The sequence below is a fragment of the Ceratotherium simum genome, chromosome 17 (assembly GCF_057802395.1).
Source record: "Ceratotherium simum simum isolate JZ-2026a chromosome 17, ASM5780239v1, whole genome shotgun sequence".
NCBI classification, from domain to species: domain Eukaryota; kingdom Metazoa; phylum Chordata; class Mammalia; order Perissodactyla; family Rhinocerotidae; genus Ceratotherium; species Ceratotherium simum.
This window is the reverse complement of record NC_141916.1, coordinates 42,605,607-42,632,848: the sequence shown is the minus strand read 5'-3', so window position 1 is coordinate 42,632,848 and position 27,242 is coordinate 42,605,607. Positions and strand designations below refer to the sequence as shown.

At 35.0% G+C, this 27,242-nt stretch overlaps 1 protein-coding gene across 1 annotated transcript in view; it reads left to right on the top strand.

Moving 5' to 3' along the window:
• PIK3C2G (phosphatidylinositol-4-phosphate 3-kinase catalytic subunit type 2 gamma) overlaps positions 1-27,242 on the top strand; it is a 380,793-nt gene that overhangs the window by 134,203 nt on the left and 219,348 nt on the right. Inside the window, exons 17-19 of the mRNA XM_087442698.1 lie at positions 2,584-2,772; positions 18,904-18,997; positions 22,031-22,125. Coding sequence (XP_087298824.1) covers positions 2,584-2,772; positions 18,904-18,997; positions 22,031-22,125 — 378 coding nt within the window. The remainder of the gene's footprint in view (positions 1-2,583; positions 2,773-18,903; positions 18,998-22,030; positions 22,126-27,242) is intronic.

Sequence of the window (27,242 nt, the reverse complement as noted above, 5' to 3'; positions counted from 1 at the left end):
AAAAAACTAATAGCAATATGGTTGAATTAGACCCAACCATATCAATATTATTTTAAATATAAATGGAATAAAAACTCCAATTAAAAGGCAAAAATTTTCAGCCTGTGTTACAAAAGCAATATCTAACTTTATGCTGTTTACAGGCACATACTTTAAATATAAGGATTCAGCTAGATTCCAGTTAAAAGAATGGAAAAAGAAATACAAGGAACATCATATCATCTTGATAGATTAGGAAAGAAACATTTGACAAGATTCATCACTCACTCATGATAGAAACTGACAATACTTAGAGGAGAATAGAATGGAATTTCCTCAACCTTAAAATCCTAACACAAATTTAGACCTATGGAAAAATCTAGAGTAAACATCCTATTAAGTGGTGTAAGAATGAATACTTTCCCCCTAAGATTCAGAGAAAAGCAAGGATGTCTGTCTAAATATTTCTCTTCAGTGTTGTCACAGAAGTCCTAGCCAGTGCATTATGGCAAGTACAAGAAATTTTAAGTGTGTAAAAGTTGGAAACAAAGAAATAAAACCACATCTATCTTCAGATGACATGATTATGTAAGAATAGCATTTCATAGCATTTGAAATCAATGTACAAAATGCAATTGTATTCCTGTGAAAAATAGAAAATAAATTTTATTTTAAAATTCTATTTATAATATCAAAAACTCTGCACTAAAAAGTACAAAACTTTGCTGAGAGAAATTGAAGAAAACCTAAATAAATGGAAGGATATATCATGTCATTAATTAGAATACTCCCAATTGTTAAGATGACAGTTCTAATTCTCCCCAAATCAGTGGTATAGATACCACTATACACCCATTAAAATGGGTAATATTTTTAAATGGGCAAAATCAAGTCTTGGCAAGAATGTGGTATAATTGAAACTATCATACTCTATACGTAATAATGTAAAATTTTACAACCACATCAGAAAGTAGTTTGACAGTTTCTTCAAAAAATGAACAAGCACCTGACATACAACCCAGTCATTCCCCTCCTAGGTACTTCCTAGGATAAATGAAAAATTCATCCGTATAAACACATGCACACAAATGTTCATAGCAGCTTTATAATATCCCAAAACAAGAACCAATTCAAATGTCCATCAAATAGGAGAAAGGATAAGCAAATTGTGGCATATTCATACAAATGTATAATACTCATTAATTAATAGGAATGAACTACAACAATATGGATAATTCCAAAAACATTATACTGAGTGAAAGAAGCTATAAAAAAAGAGTATTTACTCTATGATTCTGTTTATATGAAGTTCTAAAATAGGTAATATTAATCTACAGTGAAAGAAATGATACCAGTGTTTGCCTCTGGTGGCATGAGAAAACTGTTTTATATATTGAAAGGAACATGGTTTTTACTTGGTAAATGCATTTGTTACACTTTATTGAACTGAATCTGTACATTCCCTTTTATGTAAGTTAGGCTCCAATAAAAGAAGGTAAAATCAAAAAGCATTGTTGAATATTGGAAAAAATGGAATTTAATCAGAACAAAATAATTTGTTTCAGTAATTTAGTAATAATTTTGTTATGAAATTTTTTCTTCTGAGGGCTCTCTGGTGGAGAAGGTAGTGTTAAAATAGGAAAGGAGTCCAAACGTATCTTTAAAAATCATCTATAATACAATCCTTTCATTTTGCAGATGAAGATGGCTTCAAAAGAAATTATAGAGAAATATTGACTTTTAAAATCTTTTATTATTTCTCATTATCCTTCTTGGGAGTTTTAGCTAATTTCAGCTAAGCAACAGTGTCAGTTGGGGGAGACGGTGTTCAAAAGCTGTCATTGTTATGTGAGAAATGCTGTCCTCCAGTTGAACTGTGGTTCTGAATGCTTCTGCTGGAGTGTGAGCAAATCGTGATAAATTGTCAGTGAGTCAATGGCCCTAGTCCTGACTTGCATCTTCTGTTTGGCACCACTCTCCAGGGGGAAATTCTTGGGCATTTAAGGAAGTCCTATTCACTGGCATTTTAACTCCAAACTTCCAGCTAACTCTGAAAATTTAAAGCCAGAATCCAGGGATGAATTGAGATCTTTGTTTTTGAAGTTTAGAGCAAAGAGTTTTCTGAACTCCTATGAAACTTGCTTTGAGATGAAGGAATATGATCTTCAAAATATATCATTTCTTCACAGGCCCACTTGGGTCTAAGTTAATTTGTAAAGAAAGTAAACAGTTGATTACAGCTGTTCTAAGTAGTACATGTTGCAGAATTCAGATAAATTTGGTCTGCACTAAAGGAGACAGAGATTTTGCCAACCAAAATGACATTTTTTAAAAAGTGGCAAGGGTAAGAGGGAGGAAAAGTAAATATGAATTATCTGAACTGAGGTTTATTTTATTTTTTTTCTATAAAAGAATAAAGTTAGTTGGAAATAAGCTGATGAAATAACCTATCAAACTGTCCCCAGAAGATATAGGACTTGTTTTCCAAAATAAACGAAAATAAAATTCAAAGAACTAGAGTAAGATTTTGTACTGTGTGTTTACAGCAAGATTTGTTAGTATAGCAAACTCCAGTAAATTACAGTTTTCAATCTGGTTTTGCAGACTCTCTGAGGAAAAGAGAAGATACTTATGGTTTTATCGCTTCTCCTGCAATAATGAAAACTGCTCCCTTCCTTTGGTCCTGGGTAGTGCCCCTGGATGGGATGAAAGAACTGTTTCAGAAATGCATACCATTTTGAGAAGATGGAAATTTTCTCACCCTTTAGAGGCACTTGGACTTCTCACTTACAGGTAAGAATTGAATAACAAGCATGATATTACTGATGAGAAAAATTTGTTTGAAGAGAAAAAATATAGGACTATAAGATTAATTCTATAGCTATGTTGTTTGTTCCCAATTTTAATAGCTATGGATATTGTTTAGGTAAATGTAAACTATGAATATAAATTTTGTACAAATCTAAGCTATAATTGTGTCTTCAGTACTAAACTTTAAGTATAATTAATGGCCATAGTTTCATAAATGAAAAGAGTCTAGTTGCTCTTACAGAAATAAAATTAAATAGGGAAAAATAAAATTCTCTACTCCTCCACCTCTCATAAGAGAAAAGTCCTTCAAAATTGGAACCATATTTCTTACCACTGAAATATGCAAAGTGTGAAATACCCTGCTTATAGTATACAATTAATATGCCAACAATAATGACAAGAATAAAAGGAAAAAGCCTGTCCCTTATATATTCTCCAGATCTTGCCTCAGAATAAAATGCACAAGGATGGGGGATGGGAGGTGGGCTAAAGATGTCTTCTAGTCAAGGAGAAGCATGTGGGAACATGTGTGGTAGCTGGCTCTGGTTTGGGGAAACAGCTCTTTCTTGGCTTCTATTTTATATTCAAAGCCAAGAAGAGATACTTTAAATCTGTCTTGATAGCATCAGCTCACTGATGCCATGAAGAAAGTCTGTAATCTCTAGACTCAGAGAAGCATTGTGGAGCCCAGTTCTTTTCTGAATTCTCTTTCAGGGTCCTGACAGAAGGAGAAGGGTGGAAGAGAGAGTGACACAAAGAACTTTTCAAACTGATTTATTTAGATTTACTTTAAAATTAGTGTCCTTACAAAAAAGTCTAGAGTGGGAAAGGAGGAGAAAGGGTTTTCTTCTATTATTTGTAAGAATTACTAGCTTCCTCTCAATCTTCCAAGCTCAAAATTCATAAATTATCTTAGAATCATACATTTTTGTGTCTTTTACATTGAAGATTTTACTCAATTTTATGGTGTCTTCTATTAATTAATACCTGCCCAAATACCCAGTCTTCCTTGATAGATGATAGATAGATAAATAGATGGGTAGATTTAGATAGATAGATGATAGGTAGGTAGGTAGGTAGGTAGATAGAATTTTTCTGTTAGTTGAGCTTGGAGCTTTATCCTTTTTCATAAGGCTTCTTCTGTGGATCCTTCCTTGACCTTGCCAAGTAGAATTGACCACTTCTGCCTAGTATGGGAGTCTATTACTTTATGAATTACATTTTATTACAATGTGTTTACATGCAACATGTGAAACGTGTAATTTTGCCCACATTAAACTGAGAGCTACTTAAGGCAAAACAGATCTAGTGTTTCTGTCTCCCAGGGGCTTAATAATACTGGAGACATAGTAATTATTCAATTTTGAATCAATTGTTTTCTAAAATATATTATGATTATTTATGCCTTGTTTTAACATTTAAATTATTTGAGGGAATAATCTATTATCTTTATTTCCTACATTACCTTGTACAGTTGAATGAATTAAGAAATAATGATATGGTAAAAAAATCAATTAACAATTGACTGATTTCTTTGGGAGCTCTCAGTTCCTGCTTATGTTTCACAACCTTTTTGGAAAAGACAAGTTCTTATTTTCATGTTACTCCTAACCTCTTTTCCTGATTTAGAAATATAAGAATAGCCAAAATCTGCAAAATTTTTTGCTAAATTCTAGTTGTTTTTGCTCAAGTAAGACTTAGAATAATAACACAATTATTATTTTGTCATTCCTGAACTAATTAACTATTAGAAAGTTGGTTCAAAATGTGAAAGTAATAATTTACAGAATAAGAGAAAATATTTACAAATCATATATCTGATAAAGGAATTGTATCCAGAATATATAAATACTCTTACAACTCAACAAAGAAAGATAAATAACCCAATTTTGGGGCTGGCCTGGTGGTGTAGTGGTTAAGTTTGCACGCTCCACTTTGGTGGCCCGGGGTTCGCTGGTTTGGATCCTGGGTGCGGGCTTACTCGCTGCTCATCAAGCCATGCTGAGGCAGTGTCCCATATAGAAGAGCTACAAATCTACAACTATGATACACAACTATCTACAGGGGCTTTGGGGAGAAAAAAGAAAAAAAAGAGGATGATTGGCAACAGACATCAGTGCAAGGCCAAGCTTCTTCAAAAAAAGAAAAAAAGAGTTTAAAAAATAAATAAATAAATAACCCAATTTTTAAATGGTCAAAGGATCTGAATAGGCATTTCCCCAAAGAAAATGTACAAATGTTTAATAAGCACATGAGAGGATGCTCAACATTATTAACCACTAGGGAAATGCAAATGAAAACCACAATGAGATACCACTTCACACTTACTAGGATGGCTATATGCAAAGGACAAAAAATAAAAAGTGTTGGCAAGGATGCATAGAAATTGAAAAAACTCATATATTGCTGGTAAGAATGTAAAATAGTGCAGCCGCTTTGGAAAACAATTCATCAGCTCCTTAAATATTAAACATAAAATTACCATGTGACCCAACAATTCCACTCTTAGGTATATATCCAAGATAAATGAAAAATATGTCCACCCCAAAAATCATACGTGAATGTTCAGAGCAGCGTTATTCATACTAGCCAAAAAGTAGAAACAACCCGAATGGCCATCAACTAATGAATGGATAAATAAAATGTGGTCTATCCATTCAATGTAGTATTATTCAATAATAAAAAGGAATGAATACTAATTATGTTACAACATGAATGAACCCTGAAAACATTATGCTAAGCAAAAGAAGCCAGTCACAAAACACCACCTATTGTATGATTCCGTTTATGAGAAATGTCCAGAATAGGCAAATCTATAGAGACAGCAAGTAAATTAGCAGTCACTTAGGGCTAGGGGAGGTTGGGGGGAAATGGGGAATGATTGCTAATGGATATGAGGTCTCTTTTTGTGGTTATGGTTGCACAACTCTGGGAACATGCTAAAAACCATTGAATTGTACACTTTGAGTGAATTGTATGGCATTTGAATTATATCTCAAAAAAGCTATTAAAGATTCTAAAAGAATAACTGTAAAGGTAAAAATGATGCATCTCTGTAATATCTCTAAAGCATAATTTTCTTATGGGACAACTTTCTAAAGTTTATAAAGCATCAACTGGTTTTCTCTTGGGTGGGGTTAATTTATTATCGTTTTATTAAACTATAACCTTGGTCTATTTTAAAGACATTTAAGTGTGTCAACTAATATTTTTTGTAAAGTTTATGGAACATTTCTTACAGAAGTCTTTATCAGAATGAAGTCTATAATACTGCCTAGTTTTCTTGCTTATAAAATAAGAGGATTCACTGAATGCACTTCAATATTTTCTGATCCCTGATAACTAAGCATAGTTCTGCTTATAGTGAGCCTTCTCCACCTAAACAGATGCTGAAAATCTACTTGACTCACTTAAGGTTTTAAGTCTAAAGATCAAATTTTTACTTAGTGCCCCCTTATTACTATCTCATTTTAATATCCACAATAACTCTATGAGGCAAATACTATTATTATTCCAATTTTACCTGTGAGGAAACTGAGGCTAACAGAGGTTACGTTGCCCGATGTGACTCTAGTAAGTTGAGGATCTACAGTTAAATCCAGAGATTTAGAACTTGCAATCTTAACCACTATGCGTTACAGTTTTCCTACATAAATACTCTATTAAATATGTAAATCAAACTATCCTAAAATAATTTTATTACACTAAATAGCAGTACGTAACTATCTTAGAATGCTTGGATGTTTCTGCTTCACTGTGTAATTTCTTTTTTCCTGGATAATCAAATTTATAGAGGTTATAGGGACTAGTTTCAAAGTAGAGTGCTGTTTATTATGTGTCATTCAGGGAACTTAGTAGAAACTTGATTTATTTGCACATTGGACAGTTCCTCATCATGCATCAAAGAAGGTGACTGAAAAGGTTGGAGTATTTTCATTATATTCATCTTTTGACTCTCACTCTCAGTTTAACTTAACTATTAAAAAACTTGAGGACAAGCTGTTTCCAGAAATGAACCTTTCAACTTCTCTAAATTCAAAAGCTGACTTTTCTGAGAACAAACAGTGTATGCTTGCTACGTGAGTTGTCAGAGTGAGTTCTTCAGAGATCTTTATTTTTTCTCCTTTGAATAGTCTCTTTTTCCAGTGGTTTAACCTCTTGAGATCTGGTGTGCTCCATTTGTAAGTTGGAAAATTTTTAGTATTGCTGTTTACTTAATCCTATCTGAAGATTCACCACCTCCTTTTGGTTGATATTTAGCAAGAAACATGTTGAGGTTTAATTCACCTAGTGAGGACCATAGAGTGTTAATATTTCCACTATTGAGTGCCAGCAGTGTGCTCACGGGGTACTAATAGTTCCATTGGAGAAGGCAGTGCTGTCAGAATACCAGAGACCAAGGGCTAAGGTCTGTGGTTCTTGGCAGATGTTTGCTGTTTTCTTGAACCCTGATGCACAGGCACAACTATTCAACTGCTAATAATAAACAGAAATTACCCAAGGAATTTAAAGGCAGTTCAAGGAAAGCATTCATTTAAAAATAGCAACTCTGAATTGGCATCAGAGGAATACATCAGAAACTTAAATAAAAATTTGACAAGGTACCAGAACTTGCCATCCCACATGATATAAAATTATTGTTTTACAGGAAGAAGAGCAATACTTAACAGGAAGTGCCTTAGCTTCCAAAATCAGTTTCCTTGGAAGAATGTTCCACAAAAATGTTTGCACCAAACCACTATATTCTTTATTGTAGAGATTAATTTATACTAGAGCCATTCTTGACTAGCTTTGTAAATGGGCAGAATGGAATATGAAAAAGAGAGACACTTATAATTTCCACATTTGGCTAAATAATTAAGTGATGGATGATGGTGTGTCTTTTCCATTTATTTGTAGAGCAAAAATATGTGTACATGGAAATTGGCATGCAGTGAATGAATCAAAGAGAGGGAAGAATAAGTCATAGTGACTGTTTCTTAAAAACATACAATTTAGAGAGAAAGACTTAAGCTAGAGATCACCACACAATATACTCTATACTATGATTAAAGTGTGCTACATGCGCCCAAAGGAGAGAGGGGCAATTTTTTTATGAGAAAGTAAGGAAAGCTTCACAAAGGAATTGAATTCTGATTTGAAATATTTGTAGGAATTTCCTGAGTGGAGAAGAAAGGAAATAGCATTTGAGGAAGGAATACCAGCATGTGCACAGTTATGGAGGTCAGAGAATAGTGAGGAATTTAATATCAAATTAGAAGGGAATTTTACTGGGAGACGAGGTTGAAAAGGGTGGTTCAGTTTAGACTGTTTTGGGCCTCATGAGCCAGGAAGGTAGGTACTATGGACTCGTTACTGCAACCCATGGAATTTTGTTAAGAATGGAGTCATATAATCAGATTTATGTTACACGTGGATAATTCTGGCATCAATGTGAAAGATGGACTAAAAAACAAAGAAAAGAAGAGGAAAGATATTAGATAGATGTCAGGTATTGAAATAGTCCGTTTGAAAAATGATTTGAGCCTAATCTAAGCATCAGTGGAGATCCATAGAGCAGTTCTGAGAGACATTTCAGAGGCAAGTGAAAAAAAAGAAGAGGTATGGAAGACTTTGAGCTTTCTGTTTTGGGTGGATGATAGATAATTTCATCATTAACCAAGACAAGAGTTATAGAAGAAAGAGCAAATTTGGGTAATGTAAGATGGAGAATTCTGTTTGGGACATGTTGTGTTTTTAAAAACCTGTGGGACACCTAGGAGGGGATAACCAGTGTGCAGTTGTATATATGGATCTGAAGCCTAGTAGAGAAACCAAAACTTGAAAAACAATATGCAAATTATTGGCTTGAAGGCAGTAATTGAAGCCACAGAAGTAGAAGTACTGTGTGTTTATATGTAGAGGAGGTATAGAAAGGGACAGAAGATGGAACCCTGGAGAGTGGCAGCATTTTAAGGACAGTACAGAGCAAGAAAAGCCAGGAAAGGAAGCTTAGAAAGAGTGACCAAGAGGTTGGAGGACACGGAGAGAAGGGTGGTGTTTTAGAATTCATAAAAAAGATTTTTAAAGGCTTTAGAGAAGTGTTAAATTGAATTAGGTCTAAAAACAGATCAATGGATTTGAGAATAGAGCAGTCACTGATGATATTAGTGAGAGCAGATTTAATAGTGAGGTTGGGTTCCATGTTTTTGGCCCTGAAGAGGAAATAGAGAGAAATAAATTGTGCCTCTTGGAATAAGATTTATGGTAAAGGCAAGAAGATCACTAAAGTTGGAGGAAGTCAGAAAAAGATTTTGAGGTTTGGAGTTTGTATGTTTCTTTAAATAAAAGAGCTTCAAGCATATTTACAAATTGAGACGAAGAATGCATGAAGGGAAGATCAGAAAATAGAGGGATGGAAGTGGCTACGTGAGATGGCACCAACAGCCAATAGCCTGGAACAAAAGTACAAATGGGAATCATATCCAAGGAAAGGAAGAGAGTAACTTCTTCCTCTCAGGTGGGAGGGAAGGAAAAATATGAAGACAATTATAGGTAAGTACGGATATGGCGGAGAAAAATGTGGAAGTTTCAATGTTTTCCATGAAGGAAGAGTCAATTTGATATACTGAGAATGAGGAATGTGGAATTGCATAAACCCGAAAATATGTATCTTGCCTTTGTGCACTTTTGGAGAGTTTCTGGAGTTGCTTCCAAATTTCACAGTTGACAACATAAGCTTTGAAATCAGATATATGTGGCCCTGCCACTTATTACTTGAATGACCTTGGACAAGTTTCTTAATCTGTAAAATGGGGGGATAATAGGTATATTACCTATTAGGTATGTACCTTATAGGATAAAGTACTTATGAGAGCATTCAATAAATGCTACCAATCATTCTTATCATCATTATCATTTTCATCATAATTTTATATATATATATATATTTTTTTTTTTTGCTGAGGAAGATTTGCCCTGAGCTAAGATCTGTTGCTAATCTTCCTCTATTTTTATGTGAGCTGCCGTCACAGCATGGCCACTGATAGACAAGTGATGTAGGTCCGTGCCTGGGAAGTGAACCCAGGCTGCCGAAGCAGAGCGCACCAAACTTAACCACTAGGCCACTGGGGCTGGCCCGATAATTATATTTTTAAGAGAATTTAGAGTTTTTTAAATTCTTTCAGTGCCAAATTGTAAGTATCGATAAATTCATGGGAATTATTTCATTTCTACTAAGGTTAAATACTTCAATTCACTTGTCAAAATTTATATGATAAAAGATTTAGCATCTTAATAATAAATATTTCACAATTGAATAATGACATAGCTTACAAAGCACTTTCAAAATATGTTATATGGTTTGATCTACAAAACAACCTCTTTAATATTATTACCAACATTTATATTTTTCCCCATTTTACCAATCTCCATTTTACAGATGAAGAAATTGAAGCCCAATTTATTCATTCATTCACTCAACAGATATTTATTAATGGCCGACTCGTGTAAGACACTTCCTTAGGCCCTAAAGCTAGGTTATTAAGCAAAAAGAAACATAGTCCTGCCTTCATGGAGTTGCAGTCTACTGGAGGTGGGGAGAAATTGGCCAATAACAAATTATAAATATAAAATGACAAGTGTTATAACAGCTCTGATGAAAGGTACATGGTTCTATGATAATATATAACAAAGGAACCAGATCTTTTCTTCAAAGTGGGAACAATTTTCCCTGAGGAAGTTGTGTTTGAGCTCAGATCCAAAGGATGAATGGAAATGAATTGGTGAAAGGGGAAAGTAAGAGAAGAGTTTTCTGGGAAGAGGGAATCTATGAAAAGGTCCTGGGGCAGGAACTTAATTTAGGAAACTGGAAGAGAGCCAGTGTGCCTGGCATCCAGCGAAGTAGTGTATGATGTAAGGTGAATAGACATCTTAAGATGGAACTAGAAGACCATGTTAAGGACTTCTAAACAGGACCATGTTAAGCAACTTGATCTTTATTCTTGTAACAATGGCAAGGCATAAATGATTCTAAGTGAGAGAATATTTTGAACAGATTTTCACCTTTTAAAGATCACTCTGGCTTCTGAGTGAAGCATGATTTGGTGAGGGAAGCAAAAGTAAATGAAGGAAGACCAGTTAGGAAGCTATGAAAGTAGTTTAGATGTCAGAGAATGGCAAGTCAGACTTAGAAGGTGGTAGTGGTCACGTAATGAAATGAACAGAATCAGAACATTTTAGGAGTAAAAGTGACAGGATTGAATGGGGAGGGGCAGTGAAAAAGAGAGGTGTCAGGATTACTTCTAGGTTTCTGTCTTCTGTAAGTATGCGGATAATGGAAACATTCACCAAGATGGGGCACACTGGGTGACAAATAGATTATAGAAGAAGAACCCTGAAGTTCAGGTTGGGATATGTTGGCTTTAAGGTATACTTGAGATGGCTGGTGGTGGTTCAAGGGAGAAATCTAAGCGAGAGACCCCAATTTGGAAATCATCCACAGAAGGATGGAAATTAAGTCAAGGGTGTAGATAAATTTGCTTAGAAAAGATAAGATAAGAAAAGATCTTTCATGTTTAGACTTAATATCCCTTATTCTTTTTCATAACATCATGCTACTTTTGCATGTAGTGTTTAATCCATCCAAACACAAAATCTTGATATGGTGCTTTCAGTACACCACTTGCTTTATGTCGTACCTTTCTAAGCTTGTCTGTAAGTAAAATCCAAGTGTAATCATATAGAGGAACAAAATCAATAACTACTCTTTAATTATAAAAAATTCTAATTAATTAATACCATGACTATTTAGTTAATTCCCAGTTTTTATACTGAAGTCCATAGACCATCCATCAGGAAATATTTCTGTACAATTCAATGTCTCTTTGGGTCTACGATTCATTCTTATTCCATTTGGCTCATGAGTGGGCCAATGTCGCAGTGCAATTAGACAAATAACACTGCTCACTATTACGTGTCTCTATTAATCCATTTAGAATGCAGCAAAATGAATTATACATCCAAGCTAGTCTTATGGATTTTATATAAGCATATAAAATAATATCTAGTTGAAATAGAAAAAGGCCTTGCTAGAAGTACTATAGAAAGCCTGCTGGCCTAGTATTCTGGATATTTGGATTCTAATTTTAGTGCCACCAACAAATGGCCTTGGGCAGACAGCTCAAACTCTCTGAGTTTCAGTTTCTTCATCTGTGTAATCAGGAGACTGAACCAGGTCTCCAAGTTGCCTTGAGTTCTAATATTCTGTAATCCGTGTGAAATCCTTGAAGGAACATGAATTATTCAGTAGATAGAGGTTTACAATCATCTTAAAGAATTCTTATTCACCACTTTTACTAGAAAAAAAAATTTCTCTGTCACATCTGATCATTTTTAGTACTAGAAAATAGCAAAGATATTCATATTGCCATTTTTCTTCCAAGCTGACGCTGAGTGTGTCATCAAACTCAAAGCCTGTTGGAGAAATAGTTCTGCACCTCTGATGGTTTTCTAATTCTATCTTGACACTGGGGCTTTTAACTGTGAATAGCCTTATGGCATTCTGCATGAATTCTTACTGTGTATTCTGATGTCTGACATTTCTGTTACACTTAAATTTGACTTCAGATTTCTTTGCTTTTCAGCTTACTCAAAGTTACTTTTTTTAAAGGTCGACATTTGTTACATCCCATTTGGCTTTCACCCATCACTTCAAAAGTTTTTTGAGTAAGATATTGACCCTATATCATTCTTCAAACTAGAAAAAGAAGAACCCAAAAGAAAAACAATGATATAGGGAGAAAATAAGAAAGGAGTAGAAATGACAAAATAAGTCAAATGGAAGAAGTTGAAAGATGTATTTTTCTGTTGAAATTTTACTTCACGACTCCACTGGCCCTGTTGAAGGTTTTCTGAATCCTTTGTGATATTCCTATAGTCCTCTGAGATGAGAGGAATTATAAATGTTTGAGGGAATAGAGGAGGAATGACAATTCCCAAATCTGAATGTTGGTCAGATGACTTCAAAGCCAGTTTATCACTCAGGGAAGACATGGGTTGATGTGCTGTGTTCTTAACAGGCCACAGGTGCTGATTCCTCAATTTATGACCCCATAACAAAAACACATGCCAAAACTACCTTGTACATTAGAGGTTCTCAAAAGTAAGGTCTGTAGTCCCCATTATGCTCACAGGGGTGTTGCAAAGTCAAGATTATTTCCACAATAATTCTAATATGTCACTTGACCTGGTCACATGCATTCGTTCATAAGTGTAGAGTGGAGTTTTCAGAGGCTATATAACATGTGATATCTCACCAGATTTAATGCAGAAGCAGATAGGAGAACCCAGCTGTCTTCTGTTAAGCCATACGTTAAAGAGATTTGCAAAAATGTAAAACAATATCATTCTTCTCTCTAAATGTTTTCTTTGTTTTTGAAAATGTAGCTGTTTTTCATAGGAACATATTGTTTATATTAACATGTAAAGGGGTTATTAATGTTATTTTAAGTGAATTGACAAATATTTCTTAAATGTCCTGGTTTTATTTCTAATATAGTAATTATTGATAGATATAACCCACGTAAACAAAAACTCTTTGGAATCTTCCATAATTTTTAAGAGTGTAAAAAGGATGCTGAGACCAAAATAGGAGAATCTCTGTTGTATAGCAAACCCTAACTACTGGTCAATTCTACTTCCACCTCGAGCCTAAATATGTGATACTCTTCCTTCCTTGCCCATGTAGGATTACCATCCCAACTTAATCTTCTCCTTGACCCTAAACTTTGTGTTTACTCTACATTGTTGGCAAAGTATAGAATTGATATTTCACTGAAGTTCCTTTGAAAAATGTTTCTCTTGAAGTTGCTCTAACTTTTTCACCTTTTGAGTTTTTAACCACAGGTTTTATATTCCTTTTATTAATTTTTATAATCATAGTCTTCAAGGATTATTTTTTCTTTGTGTCTGAATGTTCTCATTGGACAATGGACCACGTGCAATTTTTAGGTAATTCCTTAACAATTATTGTACAGAGTTATATCTATCTCAGCTATGTTATCATGTCCTTTTACAGATCTCAGACTCAATAGTTAGCTCAATTCAGAGGCAACTAAATCCTGAATAGATAAAATCACTGCTCACGAACTCATATAAAACTGCATAGTAAGCCAGCCTATATTTTCCTTTTGACCAAAATTGTTTTTGCTCCCCTATCCAGACATGCTTTTGAAACTAAGTAGCATGAAGTTACTTAAATGTACATTTAAAAAATAATGAATAACCTTAAAGAAGTGATTATTTCACATGGACTCTTGTTATGCCTAATTAAAAAACTTTTTCATAATAAATGAAAATTTCTCTCGCCTTACATCGTCTCCTTCCCAACAAGTAATGGAGTTTTACTGACCTTGTATGTTTTTAATATCTCAAACGAAATAGATCACCATTTATTACATTGTAAATTATGTATTTTCTGGTTCATTATAAGGAAGTTTCGTACAAATGTAAGTAAATGAAGGCCTAGTTGATATCGGCCTGATGAATCTTCTACTTTTGTTTCTTCCCCAAACTAGAGGTATAATGTTCATGCCGATAGTAATTAGTAGTCCCAAGGTTAGCAGGATGGCTAGAGAGTAGCTCCTGGCTTATTATTGGCAGAAATTATTTGTATTTTTCAAGCAAATCAGGTTATTGGAAAGTACAATAACCTGGCTTGTGGAAAATTTAAAATAGGTTGCAGTTCTTCTGTTACATGTGATATTTCAGTCTGTAAATATCACACGACTGTCAGAAAACTAATGTGAGTAGCGCTCACCTCATTGAGACACAAGTTACTGAGCATGAAATGCCAACAACTATATCCCAAAAGAATATTTAAATAATTTCAGACACCATCACAGGGAAGAAATGCCAGAATTTGTGAAATAGATTTGTCCATTGATCTGTGCCTGAGTTCAGGGCCCTGAAAAGGTATTCAGCATAAATTCTCCAGAGGCAGAGATCCCTATTTGGGCCTATTATGTTAAAAGAATGTTCTAAGTTAATCAAAAAAATATAATGTTTATTCTTTTATACAATGATGTTCACTCTTAAAAGGACATATGATTTGGAGCTTTATTTTAATGCTGGTAATGAATTTGCAATTATTTATCGATATTCACAATCAGTTGAATCAGCCTTACTTTAAAAAAATTATTAAAATTTTAATAACCAGTAAAACTTTCATATAGAAAGTTTGAAAAACTTTAAGAACTAAGCTTAAAAAAGAAAACTAAAATCATCCATGGAACTTCCATTCCGATATTTGGTATTAATATTTTGATTCTTTCCATCTTTTTGTTAAGCATATGGAGAAATATACACATTTTTAAATGGTATTATACCGCATAAATTTTTCATGATATTTTCTTCTTAAATATTATTTTAATATTTTAATGACTAGGTATATTCTATTGTATGGTCATAGCATATATAACTTAACTATTTATTTTTAGACATTTATATTATTTCCAATTTTATTTGCATACATATATCCTCACACACATCTCTGATTATTTTCTTAGGATAAGTTCTGAAAAGTAAAATTGTTAGATCAAGAAATAAGCACATTTTAAAGATTTTTTAAAAAAATACATGTTGCTATATACTGCCAGCAATGTATGAAAGAGCCCATTTCCCAGGAACTTCACTAACTCTGCCAGCATCTCTTTTAATGTGGCCAACTCTTCCTAAAATAGTCAAATGAAGTTATATTTGGATATGCTTTAATGTCGATAGGACTTAGTCACATCTCACGATATCGTGTGGTTAGTTTCTTAGCAATTTCTCTTCCAATTTCTTCCTGAACTTCGTGCACCAGTGGTGAATAAAAAGAGACATCCCTTTCCATGAAAGTTCAAAAACATTAATGTGTGTATTTACACATAATACAAATATATAAATTTCCTTTGTGACTCTACTATACAGATATTACTAGTTTTTTGTTTTTCTGTTCCTGAATAAGTCTGAAAAAAAATACATTTGCTTTTCCATTACCTTCAGATTTGTTTTTCTCTTACCCTTTTGACTGAGAGAGAAAAAAAGTCTGGAATTCATGTTTTTGGAGAGTTAAACCTATTGCTACCAACTCAGAGCACAGCAAGAAATAAAATGAGCTCAATAGTATGATTTTCCTCATTGTTATCATCATGATCAATGTGTTTTTATTAACCACTCAACATGTATGGAGCGTGGTATTAAATCCTAGGAATGAAAATAAAGAGGACAGAACAATTTTTATCTTCAGTTGATTTATTCACTAGTTGAGGAATGACAACACATATATAAAAAGATAAATGCTGATAAACACTAGCATATCCTAATTTCCCAATGCAGTCAGTCGATGCCCTTGGAGTTCAGAGAAGTGATTACTAAAGATCGGGATAGTCACCTTCAAGGGGATTTGATCCACATTTTGAAGGAGGACTGGAACTTTAAGAAGAGAAGAGAGGGTGTTTTAAGCAGAGGTTACAGTGCTCACAGAGATGAAAATACGCATGTCATTTTCAGAGTAAAAATAACATACTAATGAGCCAGAGCAGTTTATTTAGTATTACAGTAAGAGAAAAATCTGAAGTGTTCAGCTACCCTTGAATATCTAGATAAGCAATATGGGCCTAAGAGAGGTCCATTGGAAATAGAAAACCATTTAATGTCTTATGAGAGATGAACTTACAAATAATTCAGGAAATTTTGTAAGCTATTACTATGAAAAATGTTAGTACCAGCACGAGATAATTGTGGGCTAGACTAGGTAGTTGCAGAAAAAACTGAAAACAGGCATTATGCTAGAGCCATTAGGATAGAAAAGTTAACAGAACTTGGCAACTGATTAGATATAAAGGTAAGAAACTACTAGGAACTTTTTGTCCCACTGTGCTTGCACTAAGGATTCATAGTGAATGAGCCTGCCCTCAACCAAGTACATAATACAGAATCCTATAAGGATGGGTGTGATAAACTCTACAGAGGGCTACAAAGTGGCTGGAACAGCTTCATAGGTAAATTGATACTTGAGCTTTGACTTCAAGGATGAATAGAATTTTACCAGATGGGAAAAGGGGGAAAATTTAATGAAGAAGGCAAAAGAGAGGGAAAATATAACTCTTAAAATTTTAGACCTACATGATTGGAGAAAGATGAAAACAGATTACAAGAGAGAAGTCTTGCAGTAGAGATATTTTAGGTGGAAAGACAATTAATTAAGTTTAGACATTCTTCAAACAAATATATGTAGAGCGTGCCCACCAATCTGAAGGCACTGGGGACAGATTCATAACAAAAGAGGCAAAAATTTTCTGCTTTCGTGGAGCTTACATTCTAGTATTTGGAAATAAATACATAATTAGAGGCATAGTATTCAAAGAATTTTGTTTTGTTTTGATGTGTGTTTTCTATTTTTCTTTCTTTGTTGTGATTCCTATCAATAAAATAAAATAGGCACACGAGAAAGCATGAGTGACTAGTATCTGATTTAAGTCATTACTTAAGCAACAAAATGTACCAAGTAACTATTCTAAGACTTCCAACTGTCCTCAAACTGACCTTGATGTCTACAAGCTTCAGACAAATGGTTTAGTAATTGAGAGCAATAAATTAGAGTCAATCACATTTAGTTAGGAGAAAATAAAGTCTCAGTGTGCTAAAACAAGCTGACCTTCTTCTAGCTTTGCATTTTTATTGTACCCTTTCTGCTCTCCGTCTGTACTTGATGCTATGCTGAGATCTGACCTTAACGGTACTTCATGGGATGTGTCTGGACTATAGTTCTCACTTGGTCTTATTGCTGGATTGTTCAAAAAGAGAAAATTATGTGAAAAGTATTTGCAGGTCAGAAACAAGAGTTTTGAGTGACTAACCTTGAAAGTGAAATTCTTGTTGCAATTAACATGCTCAGTTTAAATGAAGAAAAAATATGTAACGTGTTTAAGCATTACATTTCAAACTGCTGTCAAGGACACTGGAGAAATACTAGTAATACCGTTTTTTCCTTGACACTGTAGCTGCATAGGATTCATTTCACCCTTCAGTAACCTGATATACTGAAAAGAGACTGGACATTAAAGACTTGAAGTTTTCTGACCTACATAGTATTGGGAGCCAACCTTTAGAGCTCTCACTTGACTAGTTGAAAAGCATTAGTTAGTTTCATACAGAAGGATTTTAGAGTTTTGTTTATTTATTTGCTTTTCAATTGGTTACTATAGATAGTTCCTGAAAACTTGTTTATTTAAAATTAATTGTTGTTACCAATTATATTTAATTATAATGGGTATAGTTGTATCTAGTTTTATCTAATCATGTCAAAGTAGTCTGTCAAAATCATGTCAAAACAGCATGGTGCCAAAAGTTATCTCTAGGCACTTCCCAGGAGTTTGGAGACAATTGAGTTGGGTTCTTCGGGGCAAGATGATGCAGCCTGAGGAGCCCATCTGAAGATCAGTTGTCTTTGGAATAGGGTTTCAAATGCTAAATGCTTTCATAAATTTAGTGCAGTAACAAACATTTATTAAGTGTCTAATGGGTGCAAAATCTTACAGCTGGCATATGCAGTCCGAAAATGAATAAGTTGTTACCCCCAAGAACTTCACAGCCCAGTAAGATTTAGCCTTATTAAATTTATTTTAATTTATTTATTGTAAGATAATTTGGATTTCTAAAAATTTTCATTGTGATCTGTCCAAAACTTGTTATCCCATTTTTAATCATATAGACCATCAGGTCTCCAGCTGATAATAATTTACTTAACAACCGCATGGCTAAATAATAATAAAAGATTTTCATACATTTTAGAAAAGATTTTAGATATTCTATAATCCACATTTTATAGACAAGAAAGCTGGTAGGGATCTGACTTAAACCTAAATTTCCAAAATTTAAATCTAGTCGAAAGAGCTTTCTATTACAGTCTACATGAGAGTACAGAATACAGAAAAATAATAATTTGGTGCTAATGATCATCTTAATTGATTGTGAGATTATTATTTTATCTTATGCACTGGGGGTGGAATTCATTCTCCTTTCTACCTTGACATTTCTCATGCATTATTCGATGCCATTAACAGGTTAATAGATATATTTCCTTTGTATTAGTTTTCCAGATCAAGAAATTCGTAAAGTGGCAGTTCAACAATTAGACCACCTTTTGAATGATGAACTACTGGAATTTCTTCCACAGCTAGTTCAGGTAAGAACAGCAGAGTTGCCAAAGGATTCCAGGATTTTAGCTAATAATTCTCAAAAAAAAGTTTCCAATGAATCAAAAACTGACTACATAAAAGTGATATTGCAGTTGGGCCAGCCGAGGAACTAAATTATAGCTCATATGTCAACATGGGCAATATAGACATTCTCTAGCCAAAATTGGTACAGTTACAAAAAAGATATATAAAAGCCAAAAAGGAAATTTTTAAAAAACGACTTCGCTTATTAATTAAAACTGGGAAAAAATAAAAATGCTCGTGATGAAATCTTTTCAACTGAGTATGTAAAACAATAAAAAATTAAATAAATATTATGTAGAAAATAGTCTTTTGCTGGGCAGCTCCTCATAATTTGAGTTTCTTGCCTTTCCCTTAGAATATTCTAATATTGATTATAAATATTATAAAAGTGGTTTTATAAGATAATACCTAAATTCTACCACCAGATAGTACATTTTAGTGGCAACATCAAATATCACAGTGTTTTAGTAATTTTAGAAAATACTATAAATTTACCTAGAAATATGAGCAAAGACTGATTTAGTCTGAATATTTTGAAATATAAACAATTACACATTTTACAAATGACCATGTAAATGACTGAATAGTCAAACTACAAACGATAAATTTTTTGCAAGTTGACTATACACTGAGTGCTGAATAGGTCTAAAATAGTGGTCTTTATGTTTTATTTTCAACTCAGGTGTTTTCTTATCTGAAAGGTCAGGTTGTGATTACAAGCTATTTTAAATGCCAGGTGCTTCAGTTTTTGAACATTTCAGACAAGAAACCCTGAGACTAATGAGGGAAGCCTCTATTAATGATGTGAATACCATATTACTTTGCGCACAGAATATGCACTTCTCTGAAGGACTCCTAAAGAAAGAGCTGGTTTAGAAATAGCTATACCATATAGTTACTTCTACCAATCCTTATAGTTGTGATTTTCCTATACTTGCCAGGATAGTGTAGTGAAAATAAAGATTAATCCAACTTGTAGAAAAATTGTTCATCTCATCAGCTCATGAGTATTCAGCTCATGAGTAGGGGCAACATGCTGTATCTAACCCAACTCAAAAAAGTAAGTTTTTACAAAATTTTATGTGGATTAAACCCATTTGAAATTCCCAATCTGAATCAGTACTCTTGGCACCAGGCAAGTCGCTGACAGCCATATACCTGCAAATCCAAGTTCATAAGACAAGTTGCACACAGAATCCAACACAGGAAATACATAGCAGTAAAATTAGGTAAAGTTGCAACTATTCCCTAATTAGAAATGAAGATTATAAAATGATCTGAAATAGAAATAAATGTATAATGTGACTAGAAAATAAATAAAAACTGGGAAGGATTTTCAAAACATTCATTGTAGAGGTTGCCCTTAAACTTCCATGCTCTCCCCTGACTTTAAAACTTTCCGAGACATTAAACTATCTTACCCTATTGATTATTTTCTAGAATTATATTATTTTGTTATTTATTATCTTGTTAGAATTATGCAGGCTATATTAAAGCAATAAGACAAGACTCTAAAACCATAATAAAAACAGAAGATATTGTTCACAGCTAGGAATCAATTAAGACCCAGACCCAGAGGTTACTGCAAACTACAGGTCATAACCATGCAGGTAGGTTCCAAGAACAGTTCATAGTAATGCAGTGTGCACTAGAAATAGTGCCTACCTCCTAGATGGTAAGGCAGGATTTAGGGGGAAATTGTACCAGTTACATAGAATGATGTGGGGAGTTTGGAAGTAAGGGAAGCAACTCAAGAGCAACTAAATAGTTATTGGATTCAAGAAGAAATAATAGGGAAATCTAAAAAGACAAGCATGGAAGTAAATTCTGAGACATCTCTCCTGCCCAGGTGTTCATCTGATATGCACACTCTTAGGGCATAAATACAACCTATGACCTAATCAGCCCAGTATTAGCACGTAAGTGAAAGCAGATCATAGCTGCAGTTCAGGACACATTATAGTCTTTATACATTCAGATGGCATCAAAAGTTATGTAAATTTGCTAAAATCATCTTTGACACTCTCATACCTTAGGAATTTATAAACTTTCCCATCCTTGAGGTATATTGAAGTATTTCTTCCAGTGTATGTGTGAATAAATGTTATACCAACTTTTTTCTGCTGTCTGTACTATGGTATAAAGCCTGGCTTAAACTTTGGGGGGGGGGGTGTGACTTAAATAGCTTATTGAGCAACTAAAGATAGAAGCTTTGCCTCTCAAGCAGGGATGAGCATTTTAATGAAGAGAACCTGGTTTTCATTTTCACAACACATTCAGATTCCAGTGATGATGATGGGGACCTAGGTACTGACTGCTGACAGTGAAGCTCCTATAGAGTGCAGGTGAAGGTCTGAATTAGGTCCCCGAGGATATCAGGAGCTGCCATTGCTGTCTGTGTTTTCCACCAGATTGGTTATCCTAGGAAATCTTAGTTGTTCACAGTGGAGATGAGGGAAAGGATTTGACAATGGGTGGGTTATGGTGGCAACAATCAGCTTTGAAACCCTTAAGTAAAGCTTCCAGGTCTGCAGATTAATACTGATATATCAGTTGGTGATTTCAGTTAAGGCTTTAAATGTGCATTAATTTCACCTCTAAAAGAGATGCAATATCTATTGTGTAATAATGTCATTTTTATATCCAAGTCACTGATCACGATATTTCTCTTGTGCCAGGATTCTCCTCCTAGGCATGGTTGAACTCCACCAACCTTGGTTGAACCTCTAATAACCTGTTCTTATGTATTATTCTGTGATACTAAAGCATAAATAAGGACAGGAAACAGACTACACAAGCCCAAGTTGTGTGATGTGTGTGTGCTCTGTTATTAGTTACACACCAGCTAATAAAGCTATCAAATATATATTGACGTTTTATTAACATGTTTATGCTGTTTTCCTTGGTCTTTTCTCGGCCTCTTAAGTCCCTCTGTATTCTACGGTAATTTTGTTACTGAGACTAAAAGAATAAAATGATTATATCTCTTACTTCAGGCTGTCAAGTTTGAATGGAACCTTGAAAGTCCTCTAGTTCAACTGCTGTTACACCACTCATTGCAAAGCATCCAGATTGCCCATCGTCTTTACTGGTAAGATGGACTAAAATAGGATAGGATGCCTTTTTTTATTGTCAGCGTCTCTCTGTTGGGGCAGCTTTAGAAGAAGTACAAGATTTCTTTACCTTATTATTGATATAAACCTCCACTTAAAATTCAGCCTGATTTGAGTCTTTGTCAAGATTATTTTTGAGTATAATTTAACTGTCATTGTCTTTAAAATATTTCCTTTATACAGTTGCTGCTGTTTAAATCCAATCAGAATTTTAAATATGGATGATAGCTTTCCTGTAGCTTTAAATCACAAGTGCTATTTGTGGTCATATTACTCTTTGAAGATTTCAGTCTAAAATCTAGTTATAAGACTATTGATATTTTGGAAGAATGTGTGCTTTAAAAGTAATCTCTGTACAATATTAGTTATAAACAATGGAGGCCAACATATACTCTTTTTGTTCAAAATTCCTAGGGCAGTAAACTTTTCCTGAAGTGTAAATTTGGAATATTATTATTGGAGAAATAAGACTTATTTAAGAGATATCAGAATTTCTCCCATCATCACTTACTCTTGATCCTATTGCCCATGGTGTTCTTTGGATGCTGTTCTTCCTACTTTTCTTTTATTGCTAACCTCGTAGATTCAATTTTATAGCAAAAATTTTAGCAATTAAAAGTGTCAATACCTAAAGATAAAATTGAATCTATCATTATCCTCACATATATATGACAGGCATCATTTACTGGCTTTAATTGCTAGTGAAGAACTTTAATTAATAGGAAAAAAAAGGAAGTCAATATCATTTTTGAGTATCATGTTTTTCTGCTTTAAAAAACATTACTCATGTTGACATCACTCTTCCATGAAAATGACTCAAGCATTTCATAGCAAATTAGAGATACAAGGAATTGTCAGGTACCAATGCTTGGTTTGATGCTCATTTTCATTTTAAATGCTTACTATAAAAAGCAGAACATTTTCTTCTGGTATGTTAGTATGATGAGGCATCAGATACATTGACTAGCAGTGGGCCCTTCAGTGAATTGACTCTCTTTTAAAGCTCTGAATGAAGTCTTATTCCTTTCAGTTTTTCTGTCAGCTAGTCAGCTACTATGGTGCTAAAGGAAGTTATATGGATATACTTGGTGATGTTCTGCTATCATGTTAAAGCTAGGACTCCATTAAACTCCATGTTTACTTACCTTAAAACTTCACTTTCCACTTTTTTTTACATGCGTTCGTTAAAATGAAAGCATATTAAAAAGTAACGTGATCAGATAACAAATCTTGATTTAAATATTTGAACCAAAATATAATATAAAAGTATATAAAAAGGTAATTTTTAAAAATACATCTTAAAAAATAGAATAAAATATTGAGTTATCTTAATACATTAATTACTTACTAAGGCGGCTACTGCTTCTTCAGATTCAGCATATTCAACACTAAACTCAACGTATTGCCCTGCTCACCCAGGCCTTGGAGTCTTCTCTGGATCTTCCCTGTTTCTCACTGACACACCTAATTGTTTACCAAGCCCCGTAACTCCATACCTCCTAAATAGCTCTCCCCCTATCCGCTGCTTCCACCCGCCACTGCCGCTGATCAGAAGCTTGCCTCACCAGATATTGAATTATGAATAAATAGGCTTAGACAGAAAACCATCTTGACTTCTTGGCATCACTGTGTGTAGCTTTCCTGAAAAGGGAAATTGACTTGAAGTTACCACAAGGCTCTTTCATTGGAAGGGTGAATGTAGGATGAGTAGCCTCTGTTTTTCATGGAAAGGGAGTTAACAATAAGCTTTGGATTTGTAAGGTTTAAAAGCTTTCACTCCCAGTTTGCATGCTAAAAGGTGACTGTAAATGAGAACCGTAGCATTTTGGGTTCACACTTAGGAGGCCCCTCCCTCCATCATATAACAATTAATTGTAGAAGGTTAAACTCAGTTCCCCTTTCCATTTTGGATAGGAAATAGTTTAACTGATAGTGAGATATTGGGTTGAATGGGGCCCCCCAAAAAGATATATCTACATCCTAACTCCAGGAACCTGTGAATATGACCTTATTTGGAAAAAGGGTCTTTGAAGATGTAGTTAAAGATCTTGAAATTCGATCAACCTAGATTATCAGGGTGGGTCCAAAATCCATTGACAAGTGTCCATAAAAAAAAATAGAAGAGAAGACACACATACAGAAAAGGCCATGTGGAGATGAAAGTATTTACTGGAGTGATGTAGCCAGAAGCCAAAGGAAGTCAGCAGAAGGTAGAAGAGGTAAGGAAGAGTCTCCCCTAGAGCCTCAAGAGGGCGCACAGCCCTATCTTGATTTCCGACTCCTTGTCTCCAGAACTGTGAGAATTTCTGTTGTTAGTAAGCCACCAGTTTGTGGTAATTTGTGATGGTAGCCACAGAAAAATAATACAGCAAGGAAGGGACTTCATGAAGGGCCCTGACGAGATTGGCTGTGGTGTCATGTCATGCAGGAAGCTTTCCTTGACCCTCTCCCCCTCCGGCTACCATCTGGGGTTGATTGAGTATTGCTTCCGTGTAGTGTCCCCGGGTATACTCTACGGACTCTGCCAGATGTCATGTCACACTACCTTAACGCTCCTATTTCCCTGTCTACTTCTACTCCTACTCCGTACAGTGGCTAATGATAGCAGTCATGTCATACTCTTCAATCTGCTAATCCCACTGGTGTCTGGAACTCAGGAGATACTACAAACAAAAGTTTTTAAAACTATAAAGCCATAGAAATTTCTTTAAGGTCATCAATATTTTTACATACCAGGAATCCTATACAGTGCATTCTCGAAGGCACTGTTGGTGCCCCAGCCAGATCACCTTTACTGGGCTGGTGCACCCATCTCACACTTCTGTGAGTATTGACTGCTAACTGACAACTGCCTCTGCTCTGGAGAATTGTTCTCTGTTAACATAGCCACCTGGGCTGGGAAGTGGGAAGTCTCTAAGGAAGTCTCTCAGTCTCTGAGATCTCTACGTCTCTAAGGTAAGTCTCTAATTTACATTCCAGGGCCTCCGCAGGGATAGGGTCAAGGCTAGACTTGACCTTGACCTCATGCTTTTAACTCCTTCCTTTCTCCAATTATGCTTTCCTTACTCCCTCACAGGATTTTTTGTGAAGAGCATTCCTTCAGCAAATCACATACACCTAAATTCCTGTCTTACAGTCTGTTTTAGGGAACCTGACCTAAAGTAAGAATTTCTTTATTGAAGATAAAGAATTTAAATATGTGTTTTAAAAAATTGGAGCATCAGTATGCTATGGAACGTGTCACAAATGGAACAGCAATATTGCCATCTTTCATACACTTAATACTAAGTCTCATTGAATGAGCTCCTAGAGAGAGCCAATTTCAATTGAAATCTGTATGGTAGGGAGCCATTTTATAACATGGCTCCTTTATAAATTGTTACTTAAGGCATGTGCTGCAAAAGTCTGAAAGTGTTCCCTTCAAAGTGTGGGGACAGCCTGAGGTGAAGCTCCCATTTTCAAACCTTGTAAGTGCAGCAGTTTTTTCTGTTTTAGTCACTGATATATTGCAAGCACCTAGTACAGTACTTGGCACTTGACAAATTTTCAAAAAATTACTCTTGAATGATGAATAGGATTAAGTTGCCTGGGCCCAGCTGTGCTCATACAGATTTGTGACAATAGGGGGCAGAAGAGGGCTACTTGAGCACTCAGTTGGGCTTGATGCCGAACCAGAGCTGGCAAGGCTAGAGCAATTTCAGGAGATGGGCCCAATCAGGTACTAGGCAATAGATATTACTAGTGAAGGCAAAACTGGATTGGAGGGAGAATGTGAGCAAAAGTCAGGGACTAACCTGAGTCAGAAATTAGGGCCTGAAGAACAAGCTGATGCAGCAGTGTCTGCTGGACCAGTTGGGAGAAGCACAGAGTAAATTAAGCCAGTGGCGCCTCTGCTACCGTGAGGCCTTTCCAAGGTGGCATGTGGTATTAAAGAACCATGTCCTATGAGCTTTAGTATGCTACCCATAAAATTGAGATGATGCAAAATGTGCCCATTCATTTTGTAAATCATCTACCCTAAACTTTTCTTATCTAGAATTTTGGGGCAATTTCTCAAATCAGGGACTACTCTAAATAAAGCAAAATAATGTGGAAATTTTGAATCATGTGATTTGAAGTCACACATGTTCCTCCTGCTCCTTTTCCTAAATGTGTCTCCTCTGATGCCTAAAATTCTCTCATTAGCAAGTGACTCCTTTAGGTTAAGTATTGTTCCCTCCCAGAAGTTCTCTTCCAATATGAAAAAATAAATATTCAGAACATAATGCTTATGATGAATTAGTTTATCATTTGTTCATGTGTGTGACAAACATTGAGATACTAGACACTGTTGAACTATTAAGGATAAAGCAGAATGTTAGTACCGTCTAGTAGATTCCAACTCCTAGTGACTCTGTGTACAGCAGAGCAGAATCCTGCCCTCTCTTTTTGCACCATCCTCTCCCCTTCTGGCGCTATATCAGACAATGCTCCACTGCTATTTGTAGGGTTTTTATGGCCAACTTTTCTCAGAAGTGGGTGGTCAGGTCATTCTTCCTAGTCTGTCTTATTCTGGAAGCTCCTCTGAAATCTGTCCACCATGGGTGACCCTGGTGGTATTTGACCCAGGTGGCATAGCTTTCAGCATCACAGCAACACCCAGTCACCACAGTACAACAACCGACAGATGGGTGCTGTGGGTCCCTGACCGGGGAACAAACGCAGGCCAGGTAATGAGAGCATGGAATCTTAACCGTTACAACACCAGGGCTGGCTAAAACAGAATGGTTCTTGCCTAAAGAATCTCACAGGCTAACAACACATTAGCATCCAGGCCTCAGGAAAGAGCCCACTGGCTGTGTGGCAGGGACAGAGTAGAAGGGGGGACTGACAACAAATTCTGTCAATTATACAGTTTTGCCTATGACCTGTTCTAAATACGACTACAAGGGAGAGAGGCAAGGATTGACATCAAGTAAAAAAAAATGCCTAAATGTGCACTCCCATTCTGTCAGAGTTAAATACTGACAGAGGCATACAAATGAATACACAAAGGAGGTAAATGCTGTCTCTGCTTTGATGTCTGAAACACTCCCTGAAGTAAGAGTAAAGAGCT